The following is a 20,304-nucleotide window of genomic DNA, read 5'->3' on the forward strand; positions in this document are numbered from 1 at the left end:
GACCTACAATATGCGGACGATACCATACTCAGGTCCGAACCTGACCATCACAATATCACCACTATTAAACTCCTTATTTGCTACGAAGCACCGTTGGTACGAAAATCAACATTCAAAATACGAAGTGGTGGCTATGGGGAGAGTACCATGAAGAGGGAGTGGGGATCACTAACCATCTCAACTATAAGCTTACCAACTTCCCCATCTCTAACCTTAGGTTACTCATCTCGGACAAATCCCTTTAGAAGGTGGACTGGGGAATTTTTGTTCAAAAGGACCACCTACCGAGTGGAATTGACAGAAAAGACTATCTCTAGATCAAATTATCAAAAAAGACCAGCTGAGCCGTGGCGGCAGGTGTGCCAGCCGACACGTGGCACCTGTCGCCACATACGCCGGCGGCAGGACCTGCCGCCATGGGTGCAGACGGCAGCCCGGACTTAACAGGTTTTTTTTGTCCGGCGCACCAGTTGCAACGGAACGCCGGAGTGGTACGGCTGCTGCGCGTACCGTCACAGGCCAGGTGGGCCCTGCCGCCAAAGCCCGAGGCGGCAGCCGCTGTTGCTGCTGCGCGCCGCTTCCTTGCTTCGACAACTCCGGTTTCATCAGATATGTAATGATTCAAAGCAAGATTGATCACTAATCACACGGGCAAGCAGGCCAATGCTTGAACACACAAAAGCTTCGTATTGATGCGCTTTTTCTCTTGGTTCAGGATTACTAGATAGGTTACTGGAAAGCGTGAGATGATCTGTTCAACCGTCCTCCATATGTCAAGCACATGAACTCCATCCACTCGTTAGGTATTATCGGATAAATACATCACCACCTGACTGGCTGACAGAAATAGTCGTATAATATTATGCATTTGTTCCTCGCTTGCAGATCAACAGCAGCGGCTGCCGCCTCTGGCCATGGCGGTGAAGGAAATATGCCCAAGAGGCAATAATAAAGTTATTATTTATTTCCTTATATCATGATAAATATTTATTATTTATGCTATAATTGTATTAACCGGAAACATAATACATGTGTGAATACATAGACAAACAGTATGTCACTAGTATGCCTCTACTTGACTAGCTCGTTGAATCAAAGATGGTTAAGTTTCCTAGCCACAGACATGAGTTGTCATTTGATTAACGGGATTACATCATTAGAGAATGATGTGATTGACTTGACCCATTCCGTTAGCATAGCACTTGATCGTTTAGTTTGTTGCTATTGCTTTCTTCATGACTTATACATGTTCCTATGACTATGAGATTATGCAACTCCCATTTACCGGAGGAACACTTTGTGTGCTACCAAACGTCATAACGTAACTGGGTGATTATAAAGGTGCTCTACATGTGTCTCCGAAGGTACTTGTTGGGTTGGCGTATTTTGAGATTAGGATTTGTCACTCCGATTGTCGGAGAGGTATCTCTGGGCCCACTCGGTAATGCACATCACTATAAGCCTTGCAAGCATTGCAACTAATGAGTTAGTTGCGGGATGATGGGTTACGGAACGAGTAAAGAGACTTGCCGGTAACGAGATTGAACTAGGTGTTGAGATACCGATGATCGAATCTCGGGCAAATAACATACCAATGACAAAGGGAACAACGTATGTTGTTATGCGGTTTGACCGATAAAGATCTTCGTAGAATATGTAGGAGCCAATATGAGCATCCAGGTTCCGCTATTGGTTATTGACCAGAGGCGTGTCTCGGTCATGTCTACATAGTTCTCGAACCCATAGGGTCCGCACGCTTAAAGTTCGATGACGGTTATATTATGAGTTTATGTGTTTTGATGTACTGAAGGAGTTTAGAGTCCCGGATGAGATCGGGTACATGACGAGAAGTCTCGAAATGGTCGAGACGTAAAGATCGATATATTGGACGACTATATTCGGACATCGGAAAGGTTCCGAGTGATTCGGGTATTTTCGGGAGTACCGAGGAGTTACGGGAATTCGTATTGGGCCTTAACGGGCCATACGGGAAAGGAGAGAAAGGCCTCAAAGGGTGGCCGCACCCCTCCCCATGGGTTGGTCCGAATTGGACTAGGGAGAGGGGGCGCCCCCTTCCTTCCTTCTCCTTTTCCCTTCCCTTTCCTTCCCTCCTACTCCTACTACTTGGAAGGGCTCCTAGTTCTACTAGGAAAGGGGAAATCCTACTTCCGGTGGGAGTAGGACTCCCCTAGGGCGCGCCATAGAGAGGGCCGGCCCTCCCCCTCCTCGACTCCTTTATATACGGGGGCAGGGGGCACCCCAAAGACACAAGTTGATCAATTGATCTCTCCCAGCCGTGTGCGGTGCCCCATCCACCATATTCCACCTCGGTCATATCGTAGCGGTGCTTAGGCGAAGCCCTGTGTCGGTAGCAACATCATCACCGTCACCACGCCGTCGTGCTGACGGAACTCTCCCGTGAAGCTCTGCTGGATCGGAGTTCGCGGGACGTCATCGAGTTGAACGTGTGCTGAACTCGGAGGTGCCGTGCGTTCGGTACTTGGATCGGTCGGATCGTGAAGACGTACGACTACATCAACCGCGTTGTGCTAACGCTTCCGCTTTCGGTCTACGAGGATACATGGACAACACTCTCTCCTCTCGTTGCTATGCATCACCATGATCTTGCGTGTGCGTAGGAATTTTTTTGAAATTACTACGTTCCCCAACAGGCGGCAGGGCCCATCTGGTGTGTCGCAGCACACTCGCAGCAGTAGCTGCCACCTGCGCGTTCCGTTGCAGCTGGCGCGGACGAAAAACCTGTTATGCCCGAGCTGCCGCCTGCGCTCGTGGCGGCAGGGGCTGCCGCCGTCGGCTGTGGCGGCAGGTGCCACGTGTCGCCTGCTGCGCCTGCCGCTACAGTGCAACTGGTCCTTTTTGTCAATTCATTTTGGAGGTGGTCTTTTCTAGCAATTTGACTCGGCAGATGATTTTTTTAGAAAAAAAATCGTGGACTGGGAGCCTTTAGGGGCCAAGGTGTCTAAACGAGTCGACACGTGGGAAGGGAAAACCAATAATGCCTTCTGGGTGCTAGACTAATTCTGATTAATGGGTGCCTCTGAGGGATTCCTTTTTACACGATGGGTTTATTCCTCTTAGAGGACATGATCAATCAACAATTCAACAAAGTGAGGTCCCGCTTCTGTTGGGAAGGAGAAGACCTTAAATGTAGTACCATATGGTTCATTGCGCAGACATTTGCTTACTGAAATCTAGAGCAGGGTTGGGGATCATTAAATCTAAAAACATGAACATAGTTCTTCTTACTAAATGGATTTGGAAACTTTCCTAGAACCCTTCGGTCTTGTGGGTTCACATTAACAAAGCCAAATATTTTTCCTTATTCTTCCTTCTTTCACGCGATCAATAGGGGCTCCCAATTCTGGAACGGGATACCGAAATTTAAGTTGGTTTTACCTTGGATCTAGGTTAGAAATGGGGAATGATGGAAACATGAAATACTGGCTATAAAAATGGATCATTCATGAACCCTTTCTATGCAAAATTCCCACATCTTTTCACCCTCGCAACGGACCCTGATTTTTCGTCGGTTCGGTGCTTGGTGGGAGCCAAGTTCAAATCATTTTCAAACATAATCTCAATGGTCGCTAGAATACCTCTTGGAACAGGTAGTAAGGAAGATATGCGCCCAATATCCCTCACCGACAATGCTGACACTAGCTCTTGGGATCTTGAAACGCCGAGTTGTTTCATGATCAAATCATTGTACCAAAGTTACTAGAGGCCCCTCGGTTCATTTGGCTAAGTTCTTTTGATGCATCACAATACCTCTTAAGGTTAAAACCTTCTTGTGGAAAAGGACTAGGGACCGTTTATTCTCCACGTTAAATCTTCAAAATCATCATGGACCAGATGATGAAAGTCGTTCCCTTCGTGGGGATCCGGAGGATGCCATCCACATCTTCTTTAACTTCCGTCTGGCTAGGTTCTTGTCGAGCTACGGAAAGGTTTTCAACATACGCTTCCATTCTTCTCTCGTCGTAGTTTTCACCGCCAACTCCTAAATAAAGGACTTCCAATACAATGGTGAGCACCACTGACGGGGACTACGAGAGACTTATTCCTTTGACATGCCATCTACAATGCAAAAAGGAAATCTAAAATCTTGCAAAAAACCAAGGAGGTGCGGTCCAACGCACCGTCTGACTGACGCTGGGAAAGTAGATAGTGAGGAGAGCAAGAGGGCGAGGATATATTCTTGTGGACGGTTCCTTCCATTTTCCTTTCTCGCCTACACGAAAATGAGCCGGGGATTTTCCTTGTTAGGAATATAATGATCATACAAGGTTAAGCTTGATTTAATTGTAACCATGGAAAAGATGGGGAGTGATGATGGCCATGGAGGACGCACATATAATTGGTCGCTGTCTCAACCCTCTCCGGCAGAGCCAAAAGACACAGAACTGGATGCGTGCTTGTGAGCTGTGATAGCACGACTAAAACTAAAATAAGATGCCTTTTTTCTTCCATGCTTAGCTCACCCATGATGTTTGTGGACGATCGGGTCGGCTCAATTAGCAGCCGGGAGCACCTTAGTTTAATACGTATGTGATTGCACATCAATCATCTATAAATGTATGTCCTGTTAACTCACCAGTCACTACCCCACACCACTCATCAGTCTTCTTCCTTCCGCCATTAATTGACCAAGAAAAGCTTCAGCTATCAGCAATGGAGCCCATCCCTCTTCTGACGCCGTACAAGATGGGCCAGTTCGACCTCGCCCACAGGTACGTACCATCAATGAAACCCCCAGCTGCCTGTGTACGACTACTCTTGCATGCATCATGCTGACACGACGGCCGGCCGGCGACCATGCTGATCCTGCAGGGTGGTGTTGGCGCCGTTGACGAGGCAGCGCTCCTATGGCAACGTGCCGCAGCCGCATGCAGCTGTGTACTACTCCCAGCGCGCCACCGCTGGCGGCCTGCTCATCGCCGAGGCGACAGGGGTCTCCGACACGGCGCAGGGCTACAATGACACGCCAGGGATCTGGACGGCGGAGCACGTCGAGGCGTGGAAGCCCATCGTCGCCGCCGTCCACCAGAAAGGTTCGCTGTTCTTCTGCCAGATCTGGCACTGCGGCCGCGTGTCCACGTTCGAGCTGCAGCCCGGCGGCACCGCACCACTGTCGAGCACAGAGAAGGGGGTCGGCCCGCAGATGAGCTTCGACGGCCGGCTAGAGGAGTTCGCGCCTCCGAGGAGGCTGACGGTGGAGGAGATACCTGCCATCGTCGACGACTTCAGGAAGGCCGCCAGGAACGCCATCGACGCCGGTACGTACCTACAGTTGGACGTTGACACGCCAGCCTTCTGTTCAGAAATGCTCGGTCAAACATTGCTTCCCTGGACAGCCAAAAAACATAAATTTACCTTTTTAGCAGAAAATTATACTGTTAGTTATCCAATGAAAATAGTTTCACAGCGAATAATCCTTTACAAATCATCCCTTAACATGTAAAAATATAGAGTAGAGTGTCCAAAGTTTGTATCTCGGATACTGCGTCCATGTCTAAAATGGTCGTATATCTTGGAATGGTGCTCTCATCTCTCGTACATGGATGGTTTGGCCTGGCAGGTTTCGACGGCGTGGAGATCCATGGCGCAAACGGGTACATCATCGAGCAGTTCCTCAAAGATAGTGCCAACGACCGCATAGACGAGTACGGCGGTAGCCTAGAAAACCGGTGTCGTTTCGCTCTCGAGGTGGTTGATGCTGTCGTCAAGGAGGTCGGCGGCCACCATGTGGGCATCCGCCTCTCCCCATTCACCGACTATATGGAGTGCCATGACTCTGATCCCCACTCCCTTGCACTTTACATGTCCACCAAACTCAACGATCACGGCATCCTGTACATCCACATGATCGAGCCGAGGATGGCCATTGTGGACGGGCGAAGAGTGGTGCCGAAGCGGCTGCTGCCATACAGAGAGGCGTTCAAAGGGACCTTCATCGCAAATGGTGGATACGACCGTGAAGAAGGGGGCAAGGTGGTCACCGAGGGGTACACTGACTTGGTGGCCTTCGGGCGGCTATTCCTGGCGAATCCCGACCTGCCAAAGCGGTTCGAGGTCGGCGCGGAGCTGAACAAGTATGACAGGATGACCTTCTACACGTCCGACCCCGTCGTTGGCTACACCGACTACCCATTCCTCGAGTAATCATCGGTGGAGCTTCTTTCTTGGATGATGCAATTAATTGTACCACAGGGTCTGTAATTAAATGTATGTGTGAATGATGTGCTTCATCCAGCAATAAACTTTTTATGATGATTGCTGCAGCTGCTCAACTCTTTGTAGAAACATTGCTTTCTCTATCCCAAAGTATAAAACACAATTTTTACAGTCTCCCTACACTATTTCAACTATTATTTCCATTTATAAAAACAGTAAAAGGGCATATGACATAAGGTTCTTTTGCAAGGCAATCATTTCTCAAAAGTCAGAGGGAGATCCTAAGTTATACGAGCTCATATCAAACCTGACATGGAACTGTATCGTGGTCGCTTAACAGAATGTTAGTTTTATCATTGGGATATCTTATGCTCCTTTCATTTTCAAATAGGTGACTTTTAGTCTCTTCATTTCTGAAAAAGTGTCATTGTATTTTCAATGCAATTTTTAGTCACATATGTTTGTATTTTAATAGCCCAAGAAAAAAGTAGAGTCCTCGCCCCTCTCGTAAAAGGACGTGGCAAGAAAATGGTAAGCATTAGTGAAGTTATGCAAGTCCTTCCCTTTTGCTTGGAGGAGCTCACCGTAATCGGTTCTAATGAATAGTGGCTTTTCAATGCCATGCCACACCTGCATCAGAACCAAACGCCCCATAGAAAGGTTGAGAGGAAAAATCGGCCTTAAGTACAAATACTATGTGTAATTCGTTGTTCTAAAAAAAATGTGTAATTCGTTAGTCTGGTCCACCCAAGCTTTTTCTTTAGCTTGGCCTCTGATAGGCTAGGAAAACAACGAGAAAAAACCCACCGCGAGAGATGGGGTAAAAAACTCGTTGATTGTGTATGTGTCGTGTGTATGATTCTTGTTGCTTGCTTCACATAAATTAGTGCAATTATGGTGAGGAGTGGCTCAAATAATTCGATCACTAAATTACTATGTGGGAATGCATGTTCATTGTACGAAAAATAGTTATTAATTTTGGATACATTCGGCTAAACTAATTCGGTCAGTGGTTAGCGTGGGATGCAGACTAATTAGTTTATTCATCACAACCACATGGCCATCAGTCGCACCTCTGCTCTCCTTCCTACCTCCCCGACTCGTCTTCGACTACTCTACAAGCCGCACGCGTCCTCCCCATGGAGCCCCATGACCTAAAACCCTTTCCCGCCAGTCATGGCTCCGGTAGCCGCCGTCGTCCCTCCACGGGAACTCGTCCCCGTCGTCAAGGTCCAACAAAGGGTAGCAACAAGTGTAGGGCGAAGATCCTGGCCTTCTAGTGCCCCACTGCCCTCTGCTTGGTGGTCGCCATAGACGCCGGGCCTCCATTCTCCTGGGGCTGCCCGTGGTGGTCCTCCAGCAGAGCTCGATCGACACCGAGCAGGGGGGCCGGTCAGCTACATGAGAGAGACTAGGGATTTGAGAACAATAAAGGGCTCGGTTGCTTTTTGTAAAAAGTGAGAGAGGGATTCGATAATTGACTTCTAAGCCCAGGCTTAGCTGCACCCACGCCGACGAAAAAAATAAAAAATAAAATACTAGAAAAATTCCAAAAACAATTTGTGCCGTAGATAATTTTATGCGTGAGGTCCACTTCAATTTTCAAATCATTTGGACACCGGAGCTGCGCTCGGCAAAAAAGACAAATTCGGGATCTGTAAAAAAAGTTATTGTTCATGCACTATTCTGGCCCGATTTGTCTTTCTTTTTTACTGAGAGCTGCTCAGATGTCCAAACGATCTGAAAATTGGACCGGACCTCACCCAATAAATTTTCTACAATGCAATTTTCTTGAATTTTTTTGTATTTTTTTCTGACCGGATGCAGATGAGCCTGGGCTTCTATAAAAAGACAGGGACTAGAATGATAGCCCAAAAACATGACAAAAGCAAAAAAAAACATCTACATCGCATGTCTACTTAGCACAAAATACCCGTAAAATCCAATTTGATGAATTTGGGAGTCAAAATGTGGAAATAATCTTTAATTTTGGTATTAAAATGTGACTGGATGTCGATTTGAGGTCAATTTCTGTCACTAGCGTTAATTTGGGGGGTAAAAAATGAAATTAACTCTTAAACCAAAGGATCTCTAGCTTAATTTTTTTCTAAGATAAAGTTGAAGGAGCAGTTGCTAGGTGTGCATAATCTATTTTTTCCCTCCAAATACGACTCTAACATGCATCAACTTAGTTTCTTTCCAATAAAATAATTCTATTAGCACTAAGAACTAGACACAGTACCACTTGTATGGTGCCTTTTCTTCTGTTTGCGTATGCGTGTGGAGTCACGTCGTAAGTAGTAGATCATGGATTTCAGGGAAACAAAGCTTTTATTCGTGTTTGTTGGTAGCTCTAGTGTTGCTCCTTGCGCAAATATGAAAAGATAAGAGATGCTCTGGTGCAGCAAAATTTCTGGTCTACCTAATCAGGGCCGGCCCTGGGTAGGGGCAAGAAGTGCGATGCCCTAGGGCCCAATGGGGGGCCCGACCCTGTGCACAATCCGTAGCCCAACAACTAGCTTACTATTATTACTAGGTTACTTGTTTCTGAAAAAAAAAACTATTAGGTTACTTCATTGTGAAAGGCACTAATCCAGTTTCAAATCGATGGATCCATCTCGTAACACTAGCCGCCGTCGTTTCTTCTTCCTCTGCCTAGCAAATTAATGGCTATTGCCGTTGTAGATGATTTTATTTTGAACCACTTTCAGTTTCTCCATCTCACCCCCTTATGGATTAGCCTATAAGTTTTCCAATCCAACAGACGGCAGCACGCAGAGGCAACACTTCACCAGCTGAGTTCCTTTGCAAGTTGAAACATGACTGTTTCTTGTGTCAAAGGCTTACAAAGTTTTTGTAATTTATGAGTCTTTTTTCGCTTGATCTTTGTACTGATTGTTTTGGTTTCCTAGTGATTCCTTAACCGGTCTTCTATTTTCTGTAGAGGTTTATAACAAGGGGCCTCAAATTTTACTTTCGCCCCAGGCCTCCGAAATCTCAGGACCGGCCCTGTATCTAATCAGTCCATCTGTACATGCGTTGTACGTATGTCCAAGCATGACGTAGCTAGGCGAGAAGGTGGAGGTCCAGTTTCTGACCGGGCTGAGGTACCTGGCCTTCATGGCCGATCTTGACCATGCTGTTGGCCGGACCGCTAGCGGCATAATCAAGGACCACCCGTTTCTTCGCGCTCATAGCAGCTCAGCCTGCCGTGGGCAAACTTTGCAATGATAATTTCTACCTCTCCGCCTTCAAGAACAGGCGCGACGATTGGTTCTCTTTCCAGGGCTAATAATCCAACCTACTGGACCTCAGGGGCTATTGTCCACGGGCAACTATGTAGATATTTTCAGACTGAAGGGCCACCCAGGTTTGGACCATGTTGGCGTCAATATAATTCAGTCCCTAGCCCGACACTGTGTGCATCCGAGAAGCCCACTTCAACACGGGCTCGACACGGGCGTTACACTTAGATACAAATTGTCGGTTCTGTAGTAGAGCTTCACCATGCGCTGGCCCGTCTGGCTGAGGTCGACATAGTCACGTGGGTCCAGATCGCCGGCGGCCGCGTCAGGTCTTGCCTAGGAGGAGCAACTTTGTACGTGAGTTGAGATTGGAAGGTTTTGTTGATCGCTCGATTTTAAAGGGAGTGAGACCGGAAGTGCTTAGGGCATCTCAGGTCTTGCCTGGCTGAGATTGGAAGGCCTCCCCAGACGATTTTTTCGTGCCGGCGCCGAAAAAACGGCCCAGTCGCGCCCTCAGGAGCCCGTTTTTCGCCTGCTTGGGCCGAAAACAGCGCCGGCGGACCCAGGCCGAACCCGGCACGCTGGGGACGAACTGTTTTGGCGCGAAAAAGATACGGGCCAGCCGCGTCAGCGACTCGGCGCCTCGTCTTCCCCCAACGGCCTCGGTTCCCGCGGAGAATCAAGGGAGTAAGACCGGAAGTGCTTAAATAGGCAGGAAATGTTAATATACGTACACACGTCCATGCATGCCTATCGATTGACAGTTTTGATGTACTAGCCAAACTGTGTCATAGACATGCATGTGAGTAGGAGGGCCTGACTCGCATCTTCCTTCACAACCCCACTGTCTGCAACTTCCCCACTGTTCAAGTCTCCTATCGAATTCAACGCCGCCACTCACCCCATCTCCGGCCGCCGGAGCCCATCCCATCCCCGGCCGGTGGAATGAACCCACCCACCCACCCCCTGCCAAGGAACACAGACACAAACTCGGCCGATCGAGCCCATCCCTGATGCCATGGCGGCTTGCCCGCTGCCCCGAGCTGCGCATGACGGCACTGCGATTATATATGGGTGATTTTCATCCTAAATTTATATGGATTATCTCGATGGATAATAATGTAAGAAAAGCTGTAGTTTTTTTTAGAGAAAAACCTGCAGTTAAGTTTACCTCAAGCATGTCGTTCTACTAGAGAATTTAAGCATGATTATTGTTTGTTAACTTTAATATGATTGATGTGATTACTTTGTTAGTATACCGTGATACCATGTCGTGCGCACATGAATGTTTAAAGATTACACACACACACACCTAAGATGATCATGTAATACCTATGTGCATTGGATTGCGGCAAGCTGCTAAATATTGTCTGTTACACTTACTCTTTAGAAAGGAAAGGGTTAGCTTAATCTACTGGCAGTGATCGAGCCAACCTGTTGATAGAGCCGGGCCAAACTTTATCAAATATTGAGAGGTTGACGAGTTGACGCAAGGGTTCATTTTTACTGTACATTGTAGTGGAAATGCTTCTTTAGTTTGTACTCTTTTTCCCCCCTTAAATTACATATCAAGTCATCCACATAACTGAGCTGTTGAGAAAAGTTCCGAGTTTAATGCTTTTTCTTTATTAATTATTTTCATGATCAAATGTTTTACATATCACGTAATCAATATATAACTGAGCTAGGGAGAAAGGCGGAGAGGTACGAGGGGGCCATCAGGCCATGGCGGAGAAGCATGGATGGCAACTGCCAGCACACACATTCCAGGTGAAATTCCATCACTTGTCGATTCTTTCTTGCTCTGCTTGAAGATGCGGCGTCAACAGTAGAATTTATTGGGCCAGTTAAACCCCTTGCAGAGTCCCTTCACTTGCAGTGTTGTATCTTGAGTGCCTTGGATTCAGATCAGTTGGGATAGTTTGTCTTCTCCCCCGGTTCTTTTGTGTGCCTAGTGTTTTGATGGAGTTCAATCTCTAGGACGCGATGCTCGCGGGAATTATTCTTGCTCCTAGTCATTAGCAAAAAGGGATTATGTGAACTGTTTCAGAATTGGGCGAATTTTGTGTTATTGAAAAAAAAGGCAAGATTTGGGTGAGGTATCTAGGGCAGGCTGGTTTAGTCCTTGATTCCTCCATCGTCGGCAACCATACTGATGCTGCGCTGGCAGGGTCTCCGGCGGTAAGGTAAAACATCCTACAGCCAGGGGGTCCTCGGCGGTAGGATCGACGGCAGGGACCAACGGACGTTTACTAGCGCTGATGTGAATGAGTGGCCTACCACCAGGAGCCTTGGCGGTAGGGACCCCGGCGGTAGGAAAAGGGGTCAGATTCCGTTTTTTTTTTTTGAAACAAGCATCAGATCCGGCTAAACTCCAGGCAAAGGATTAAAACATCAAATGTGGCCTCCGCTGGTACTTCCGTATTGCGAAACTTATGACTAAAAGTAGCTAGCTTGCTCGCCGCATGCATGCATGGATCAATCATGAGGGCAACTCCTCGTCTTGATCTTGCCAACTCCAACAAGCCAACGGCCACAGGAACAGGGCTCCAGGTTTCTAGAACAGCACAACACGTGTTAATCTCTACAAACCCTAAAAAAATTCTGTTATTTTTTGTTAATGTTCACAACACATGTGTCTATAATCCTTAAAAATTACAAATCCAGACTCAAAATACACAAGGAGATTTGGGATTATAGATACATGCTTGTTAGCATTTAAAAGAATCAAATATTGTTGAAACTTTAAATTTGTGTATTTAAATATGAGAGCATGTTTTTTTAGAGAAAAACATGTTTGTTTTAGGATAATATAGAATCCGCTAAGCTTTATCCTGTGCGGTGGGCCGGTGACCTTCATAGCCTGGGCGGGCCCAAAGAATTCCCAGCACAGCATGCCCTGTCGTTCGTTGAAGGCCCGTTCGTGTCTCTCTTCTCCCATTCTTCTCCTCTCCAAAATTAAGGTGCTGAGACTTCAGTTGAGGCTTGTATTTGCTGGTCGAATTTCGTCTCGTCACACTTGGACTACATCACTATACTTTGCCATGTTCTACACCAGACTGTTGATTTTTCTTCTCTGTGTTTCTTACTTGCTTGTTTATGTGCTGCCATCCATGCAGCCAATATATTGAAGAGGAGGCAGCCTATTATTTTAGATATGATATTGATGCATGATTTGTTTCATTAGTCCTCAACTTGGAAATGCTACAGAGGAAAAGCTTCCCAGCTGAACTTTGAGTTGCTTGCTTTCTGATCTTGTGCAGGTTAATTTGAGCCCAAATACATGCATGCCTGCTTGCCGGCTCAAACAATGATCCTAGCTAATTTTCTAGAGAAATAGAAAGCTTTACATGTACATATGGGTCTAGAGTGTACTAGCATTATTCAAGCATGAGGAAGAAGTGGTGAATAATAGTTTCGCCTGAATAGTATTTTCTTGACATAGGTAACACACAATTTGCAAAATTTCGTCAAACAGTATTCCTGTCTGTGGTCACACTTCGGTAGGCAGCTTTTCTTGATCTTTTGTGTTGCTATCAGTTGAATTTTTACTTGTGTTATTCAATGAACCAAATATTTTTTGCGCGTTGGATTTTAAAAAATTGTATGGTATCACAAATGCCAGATGTCACTAAAATAAGGAAATATCCGTCCTTTTTTTTGACAGGGTTGGAAGATCTGCCCGGCAAGCTTGGTGGAAGCCTCGTGGTTCACTTGACCATAGTTGCAGATGGATGATTCCATCGAGCCACCTGATGGAAGCTTTATTGAAGGCTCTCCTTGTAGATAAGCTAACCCAGCACATACTCCCTCCGTAAAGATATATAAGAGCGTTTATATCACTAAAGTAGTGATCTAAACAATCTTATATTCTTTACCTCCAGCACCAGCACCCTCGTCATGTCGAGTGGCAGGACGACCCTGTGCATCATTCTAGTACCATTGGTAAACAGTGTGACTTGCCCCTTGGCAATCCTTGTCATCACGCCGTCCATGAGGGCATCGGCCCGCACGAAGTAAAATTGTGATGATCGTGGCTGCTGGCTGCAACCAGACATATGTTTCCGGGGAGGACTCGGCGTGACGTGCGAAAACAGTTTTGTGTTTGGGTCCTTGGCACCTATGAAACAAATGGCAATCTTTTTGGCCTAAACTGAGCAGTATTTCTAGAATGTGTTGCTAATTTTCACTGTTTAGGCTGCTACCTGCAGGAATTGAGAAGACGGGCGCTTGAAAAGAAAGAAAATGATGGAGAAAAGTCGGGCGCTTTTGTTGGTATGTGCCTTGCCTTTGCCAAGAGGAAATGAAAAGAGAAAAAAGAGAGATTAGATGCGGGAGAGACGTCGAAGCAGGACGATCGGGACGGCTCAATTAGCAGCCGGGAGAATAGTATGTGACTGCACATCAATCATCTATAAATGGATGTCCTGTCAACTCACCACTCACTACCCCACACCACTCATGAGTCTTCTTCCTCCTCCGCCATTGATCAAGAAAAGCTTCAGCTATCAGCAATGGAGCCCATCCCTCTCCTCACGCCGTACAAGATGGGCCAGTTCGACCTCGCCCACAGGTACCTAAACCATCCGCTGAAAACGTCAGCCACATGTTGTACATGTTCGATCACTCATGGTCATGGATCATGCATGGCTGAAACGACGGCCGGCCGGCTACCATACTGATGCAACGATGCTGCAGGGTGGTTCTGGCGCTGCTGACGAGGCAGCGCTCCTATACGAACATGCCGCAGCCGCATGCCGCCGTGTACTACTCCCAGCGCGCCACCGCCGGCGGCCTGCTCATCGCCGAGGCCACAGTGGTCTCCGACACGGGGCGGGGCTACACCGACACCCCAGGGATCTGGACCGCGGAGCATGTCGAGGCGTGGAAGCCCATTGTCACCGCCGTGCATGCCAAGGGCGCGCTCTTCTTCTGCCAGATCTGGCACGTCGGCCGTGTGTCCACCTTCGAGCTGAAGCCCGGCGGGGCCGCGCCGCTGTCGAGCACGGAGAAGGGGGTCGGCCCGCAGATGACCTTCGACGGCCGGCTAGAGGAGTTCTCGCCGCTGAGGAGGCTGACGGTGGAAGAGATACCTGCCATCGTCGACGACTTCAGGAAGGCCGCCAGGAACGCCATCGACGCCGGTACGTACCACGTATATATGCTGTTGATATCGCCAACACGACAAGCATGTATGTTTTAGAAAAAAAAAGTTTAAGTTCAGCTAAAATTTTCCTTTCTTTGGAAACTACTTCCCTGCATAAAAAGAATGATCTAAATGCTCTTGTATTTCTTTACAGATGGAGTAACTACCAAATTATTTAGTGAAGTAGAAATTGTATCATTAGATATTTTTCATAATCTATTTTGAAGATCTGAATTTGTACATTTATTTACTTTTGTTAGGTACAAATTACACATTTATATTTTTTAGAAAGTAGCCTTAGTATTTGCTAACATGTCTATATAAAATACTGCGGTGAAAGTTGGGTGCCGAAGATATCTAAAATGGCATGTATTCTAGATTGATAAAGCAATTCACTTCTTGGTTGTCGCAGGTTTTGACAGCGTGGATATCCACGGTGCAAACGGGTACATCATTGAGCAGTTTCTGAAGGATAGTGTCAATGACCGCACCGACGAGTATGGTGGTAGTCTTGAGAACCGGTGTCGCTTCGCTCTTGAGGTGGTCGACGCTGTTGTGAAGGAGGTCGGTGGCCACCGTGTGGGAATCCGCCTCTCCCCTTTCGCCGACTACATGGACTGCCACGACTCTGACCCCCACTCTCTTGCGCTCTACATGTCTACAAAGCTCAACGACCACGACATCCTCTACATCCACATGATCGAGCCGAGGATGGCCATCGTGGATGGCCGGCGAGTGGTGCCGAAGCGGTTGCTGCCGTACAGAGAGGCGTTCAAAGGTACCTTCATCGCCAATGGTGGGTACGACCGTGAGGAAGGGGGCAAGGTGGTCGTCGAGGGGTACACTGACCTAGTGGCCTTTGGGAGACTATTCCTAGCGAACCCAGACCTGCCAAAGAGGTTTGAGGTTGGTGCGGATCTGAACAAGTATGATAGGATGACCTTCTACACCCGTGACCCCGTCATTGGCTATACCGACTACCCCTTCCTCGAATGATTTAGATGTAACTTCTCTTTCTTCGACGACGCAATTAAATGTGGTCATAATTAAATTTATGTGTAAGTGTTGTATTTTTTTTTTTAAGATCTCAGAGCTAGCGAGTAGCAGAATTGAGCAATCCCGGGACGGTGTGGCTGAGCCTGGGGCCAGCGCACGTAGAGGATAAAGATCTCAGAGGTAGTGTAAGTGTTGTATTTCGTCGAGAAATAAACTTTTGTATAGTGTAAGTGTTCAAGTTTTTTTATAGAAGCACCACTCTATCCTTCCCAAAATATAAGACTTGTTCAGGTCTGTAATCTTCGATAGTACACTATTTCAACTATGTTTTTCATTTAATAAAAATCAGTAAAAGGACATATTCCAGAAAAAGTCGTTTGCTAGACAATCATTTTTCGTAAGTCAGAGGGGGTCCTAGGTTGCACGAGCTCGAATCAAGCATGCATGCCATTATTAGTCTTTTATTTGAAAAACTAGCCTTATATTTTCAGTGCAAATTTGTAGTTACATGTATTTCCGTTTAAGTAACCAAAGAAAACAGTGTAGACCATACTGTTTATTGGAAAAAGGGTGGCACACTATTAGAAAAAAGCTTTATAGGTTAACTAAAAAAAGTGGCGGGCAGGATGAGGCACCCGCCACTGCAAGTTTTTTTAACACAAATACAGACGCAAACGCTTATATATACACGGATACACTCACCCCTATGAACGCGCACACACACCCTACCCCTATGAGCACCTCCGAAAGACTGAGCCGGCATATCATCTTGAAATTTACAAAGTAATCGTAGGCACCTCTTAGTCGATGAGAACATCTCCTCACACTGAATGCGCATCGCCAAAAATTCTGAAATAAATCCAGAAATAAATGAGAGCACCAGGATTGGAACCCTAATGGGCTAAGGATATCACAGTCCCTCTAATTAACCATTCAACCACAGATTGGTTCGCCGCCACTGCAAGTTAGGAGAAGCAGCAGTGGCGGGTGACACAAACATGATCGCCCGAGCTATCGGTATACCAGCGGCGGGCGAAATACATTACCCCCCACGAACAAGCACCGTTGAGCTTGGCTACTTTATGAACACTTGCTGTGGCGAGTGACTAGGCGTACCAGCCACTGATGTTATAGGCATCAGTGGCGGGCGGGCCATAGATGAATGTTTGGAACCGATTACTTTTTTATGCTGATATTAGCTATGGCAGGCATCCAATCGTGCCTGCCACACATAGGTTAGCTCTCGATTGTCCAAATTCAACTTGAAGATTGCCGCCCGCCATCTCAAATTAGCGGTGGCAGGTCATCTGGTGCGTCCGTCGCACGTATTGAGCACTATCTGCACGCGCGCGCCCCTCCCCTCCCTACCCCACTCTTACTCTCACTTTCACTCTCTCCCGCATCTCGCCCTCGTCGCGGCCCTCGCCCTCCACCGCGGTGCTGCGCACGAAGTCATCGCCGTCCGCTACCGCCATCGTCCTCGCCGTACTCGTCGCCGCCCTTGCCCTCGATCCGCCGTCCCCGCCGCCCTTGCCTTCGATCCGCCACCCATTCGCCCTCTGCTCCAGCAGGTATTACGTCGCCGTCCCCGCCTCTCTTTCCGGCAATCCTCGTCGCCACCTGCGGCCACGGCCACCACGCACACGGGTAACCATGGCAGCACGCCACGTTCGACTAGGGTTAGGGTTAGGGGTTTGATAGTTGAAGTTTTAGTTTTAGTTTCTAGCTAGTTTAGTTTGATAGTTGTAGTTTCTAGTTGTATAGTTTAAGTTGTATAATTTACCATGATCGGTAGGAGTTTTTGGAAGGCGGTCGTTCCCTCCTTCATCTCCATGTTCCTTCTCAGGCTTATCTCCTAGACAGACTTCTTGGAAAGTGCTCCCCTGGATTTTCTCCCATTGCTCGATTATCTCCTCGGATTTGTTTATGAGGTTATGTTCCTACAACATAAAGGCTTGGGAAGCGGCAGTACACTTCTCATAATCTTTAATCAAAGGGGCATTATGGAGGTTGTTAGTAATACACCATTTATAACTACTCTCCATCAACACCATATATTTCAAGACCTCTTTATGTTGTAGAGAGAGCTCCTTCACCCTGTTCATTAGTTCTAATGTTCTGTAATAGAGCATTAGTCCTCAATAGCTGCAACAAGATCAAATATGTAGCATTCATGGTTATATGCAGCTACAACAGGGTTAGGGTGAAGTTTACAGCTAAAGCTCATATGGCAATTAGTCTTACAATGTTCACACGATGATGGATACGAAAATATACATTTAGCGTAATAATCCAATGCCTCCAATGTATCACCCATTTCAATAACTTTAAATGAATATCATTATTGAGCATATATTGGTCCTCTTTCTTCGTTTTGTTTCCTTGTAGCCTTTCTAATTTCTGCATAAGATATCTCAAAACAAGACATTTTTTGGTTGTTAAATAGCAATGGACATAAATAAACTATATGCGAGCGGGTAGGTAATAACCAAGCGCTATACTCCCCGTCAATGGTGCTATAAAATGCTTGATGGCTTGCAAGTGCAAAGGGATGTTGTAGAACTTTCATGATAAGTGAAATGTCGAACCCATAGGGAGCAAATATGAAAGAATTACAAACCCCACAACTATGCTATCACTTATGTTACGTACGCACCCAAACTGTAGTTTGGAAATAGCCTACTTTAGTAAGTTGCTAGGAACATAGATAAAAAGTATAGTGTTTACTAAACTATCAAAAAAAAGACAGAAAATTAAAAGGACTAAACTACGTGAAACAGTGTTTGAGTAGTAAACGTTCTCAAGGGAATTAGAGTCATCACCACAAGTATGATGCTCATAACACATGATAGCCATGGCTCTCTAATTATATCACTAAGCCACTTGTATATGATCTCGCTTGGGCGGAGCCATTAAAGTACGCATCCACACTCGGGTTACCGTGTACACTTGTGCCACCATCGTGCTTCCCCACTCTGGTTATCAGAACGATGATTAAGGGGAGTGAACTCCCTGTGGTCAGGACATTAAGTTCTAGGGTTCTCCAATGATCCCTATTGCAATGATCAGGGACGAAAACGAGAATAGGACTGTCGTTACCTACCCTCCACAACTACTACCCTTCTCACCAACATAAATCACCTTAAGTCCATAAGTGGCTAATGTTGTGTGGGCGCCCTTCACAACACCACGAGACAAACAATGCAATACGTATAAAGAGAATATATGATCGCTTATTCAATAAAGTACCAATCATGCAAGGGTTCATCCAATTACTCAAGAACTAACAAAACTACTCAAACATCATAGTGGGAGAGAGCAATTTACAAGCCGACGTGAAGCCGGTGGAGGAGGGGGGCATGGCGGCACCGGTGTTGATGATGATGGTGTGCCCGCGGTTAAGACCGCTCCGACCCAAAGGTCGGTGCATGGTCGAGGCACCCCTTCTTCTTCCTCTTCTCTTCTCTATGGAGGTGGTCTTGGAGCAACAATGGAGCAGGATGACGGCTGCGTGGATGAATGAATGTGGAGATAGCGGCAACTAGGGTTGATCGTGCTTATATGAAGGCCTCCCGGTATCTCATCCATTGATGTCATCATCCAAGGGCTCAAGATGGGACTTATCTTCTCCCAATCCCTTCATTATGAGCCAAGGATCTCATGGGAACAATTTGGGACAAAATTGGCGCAGAACCCTTTCTGGAAGGGCTACTTTCGGTGCTTTCTACACTTCAAATGACTGCCCACTATAACCTCCTCCGGTAAAACGGTCGCCATTTCTTTATACAAACTCGAAATTTGACGTTTTTGGGCTCGTTGGATTCGTATGAACGATGCCAATACGTTTCTGGTCTTAGATCTTGATTTAGAGCACTTTGGGAAAATGACTTTTTCTGACCTTCAAAATGGCTAACTCTGACCCTGGTTGACTGCGTATTGAACCCATCCTTGATCCTTTCATCGTGCTTAGTCCTAGGTTACTCCAATACACCTATGGACACAAGAAAATAAAGGAAACTAATAAAAACATAATATATACACAAATGTGCAATGCTCACAGTGATAAGTGAAAAACGGGTAATCATGCATAATGGACATATATTTGGTTCAACGGGACATGATATATGAAGAGAACATGCAATAAATGAGCTCTTAAAATGCATAAAACATAGAGTCATCACCTTCCACCAAAGGAAATTTGATTCCCCCATAGTTTCCTGTGTGGATTTCGTTTGGGTGTTTGGCCACCCTAAACGGAAGAGCTCACCTCGGAGCCAAGTGTTTGGCCACCCTAGATGGAAGAGCTCACCTCGAAGCCACATTACATTGTGGTGAAGTTCTGTGGTGGTGTTGGGAGTCTCCAATTAAGTTGTGGAGAGAGCCCCAACCTTGTTTGTAAAGGTTCGGTTGCCGTCTTCAAGGGCATCACTAGTGGAATCACGACATTTTGCATTGTGCGAGGGCGTGAGGAGAATAAAGTGGCCCTAGTGGCATCTTGGGGAGCATTGTGCCTCCACACCGCTTCAATGGAGATGTACTTTCCCCTAAAGAAAAGGAACTTCGATAACACATCCTCCTCTTCACCGACTCCACTTGTGATTATTTCTTACCTTAATTTGTGCAAGCTATTGTGTTGTATCCTTTGCTTGCTTGTGTTGCGATTGTTTGTTAGCATCATATAGATTCTTCACCTAGTTGCATATCTAGACAACCTATTTGTTG

At 46.5% G+C, this 20,304-nt stretch overlaps 2 protein-coding genes and 1 pseudogene across 2 annotated transcripts; all 3 read left to right on the top strand.

Moving 5' to 3' along the window:
- The first annotated feature begins 4,627 nt into the window (after positions 1-4,627).
- Positions 4,628-6,302, top strand: LOC119358364 (putative 12-oxophytodienoate reductase 5). Its single transcript, XM_037624944.1, has 3 exons — positions 4,628-4,751; positions 4,852-5,297; positions 5,600-6,302. Exons 1-3 carry the CDS (start codon positions 4,693-4,695, stop codon positions 6,181-6,183), a joined length of 1,089 nt encoding a protein of 362 aa, XP_037480841.1. The 5' UTR covers positions 4,628-4,692; the 3' UTR covers positions 6,184-6,302.
- Positions 6,303-13,922: 7,620 nt separating this feature from the next.
- Positions 13,923-15,781, top strand: LOC119288036 (putative 12-oxophytodienoate reductase 5). The gene is made up of 3 exons (XM_037567963.1): positions 13,923-14,013; positions 14,139-14,584; positions 14,999-15,781. Exons 1-3 carry the CDS (start codon positions 13,955-13,957, stop codon positions 15,580-15,582), a joined length of 1,089 nt encoding a protein of 362 aa, XP_037423860.1. The 5' UTR covers positions 13,923-13,954; the 3' UTR covers positions 15,583-15,781.
- A 3,160-nt stretch (positions 15,782-18,941) lies between these two features.
- LOC119349676 overlaps positions 18,942-20,304 on the top strand; it is a 2,304-nt pseudogene continuing 941 nt past the window's right edge.

The sequence above is a fragment of the Triticum dicoccoides genome, chromosome 1A (assembly GCF_002162155.2).
Source record: "Triticum dicoccoides isolate Atlit2015 ecotype Zavitan chromosome 1A, WEW_v2.0, whole genome shotgun sequence".
Lineage (NCBI taxonomy): Eukaryota > Viridiplantae > Streptophyta > Magnoliopsida > Poales > Poaceae > Triticum > Triticum dicoccoides.

What these genes read in the sequence shown, in the direction of transcription:
- LOC119288036 (XM_037567963.1), top strand. Translation starts at nt 13,955, where the DNA reads ATGGAGCCCATCCCTCTCCTCACGCCGTACAAGATGGGCCAGTTCGAC. An exon ending in CAGTTCGACCTCGCCCACAG is followed by an intron (nt 14,014 to 14,138) that starts GTACCTAAACCA and finishes ACGATGCTGCAG; the next exon opens with GGTGGTTCTGGCGCTGCTGA. An exon ending in CAGGAACGCCATCGACGCCG is followed by an intron (nt 14,585 to 14,998) that starts GTACGTACCACG and finishes TGGTTGTCGCAG; the next exon opens with GTTTTGACAGCGTGGATATC.
- LOC119358364 (XM_037624944.1), top strand. Translation starts at nt 4,693, where the DNA reads ATGGAGCCCATCCCTCTTCTGACGCCGTACAAGATGGGCCAGTTCGAC. An exon ending in CAGTTCGACCTCGCCCACAG is followed by an intron (nt 4,752 to 4,851) that starts GTACGTACCATC and finishes CTGATCCTGCAG; the next exon opens with GGTGGTGTTGGCGCCGTTGA. An exon ending in CAGGAACGCCATCGACGCCG is followed by an intron (nt 5,298 to 5,599) that starts GTACGTACCTAC and finishes TTGGCCTGGCAG; the next exon opens with GTTTCGACGGCGTGGAGATC.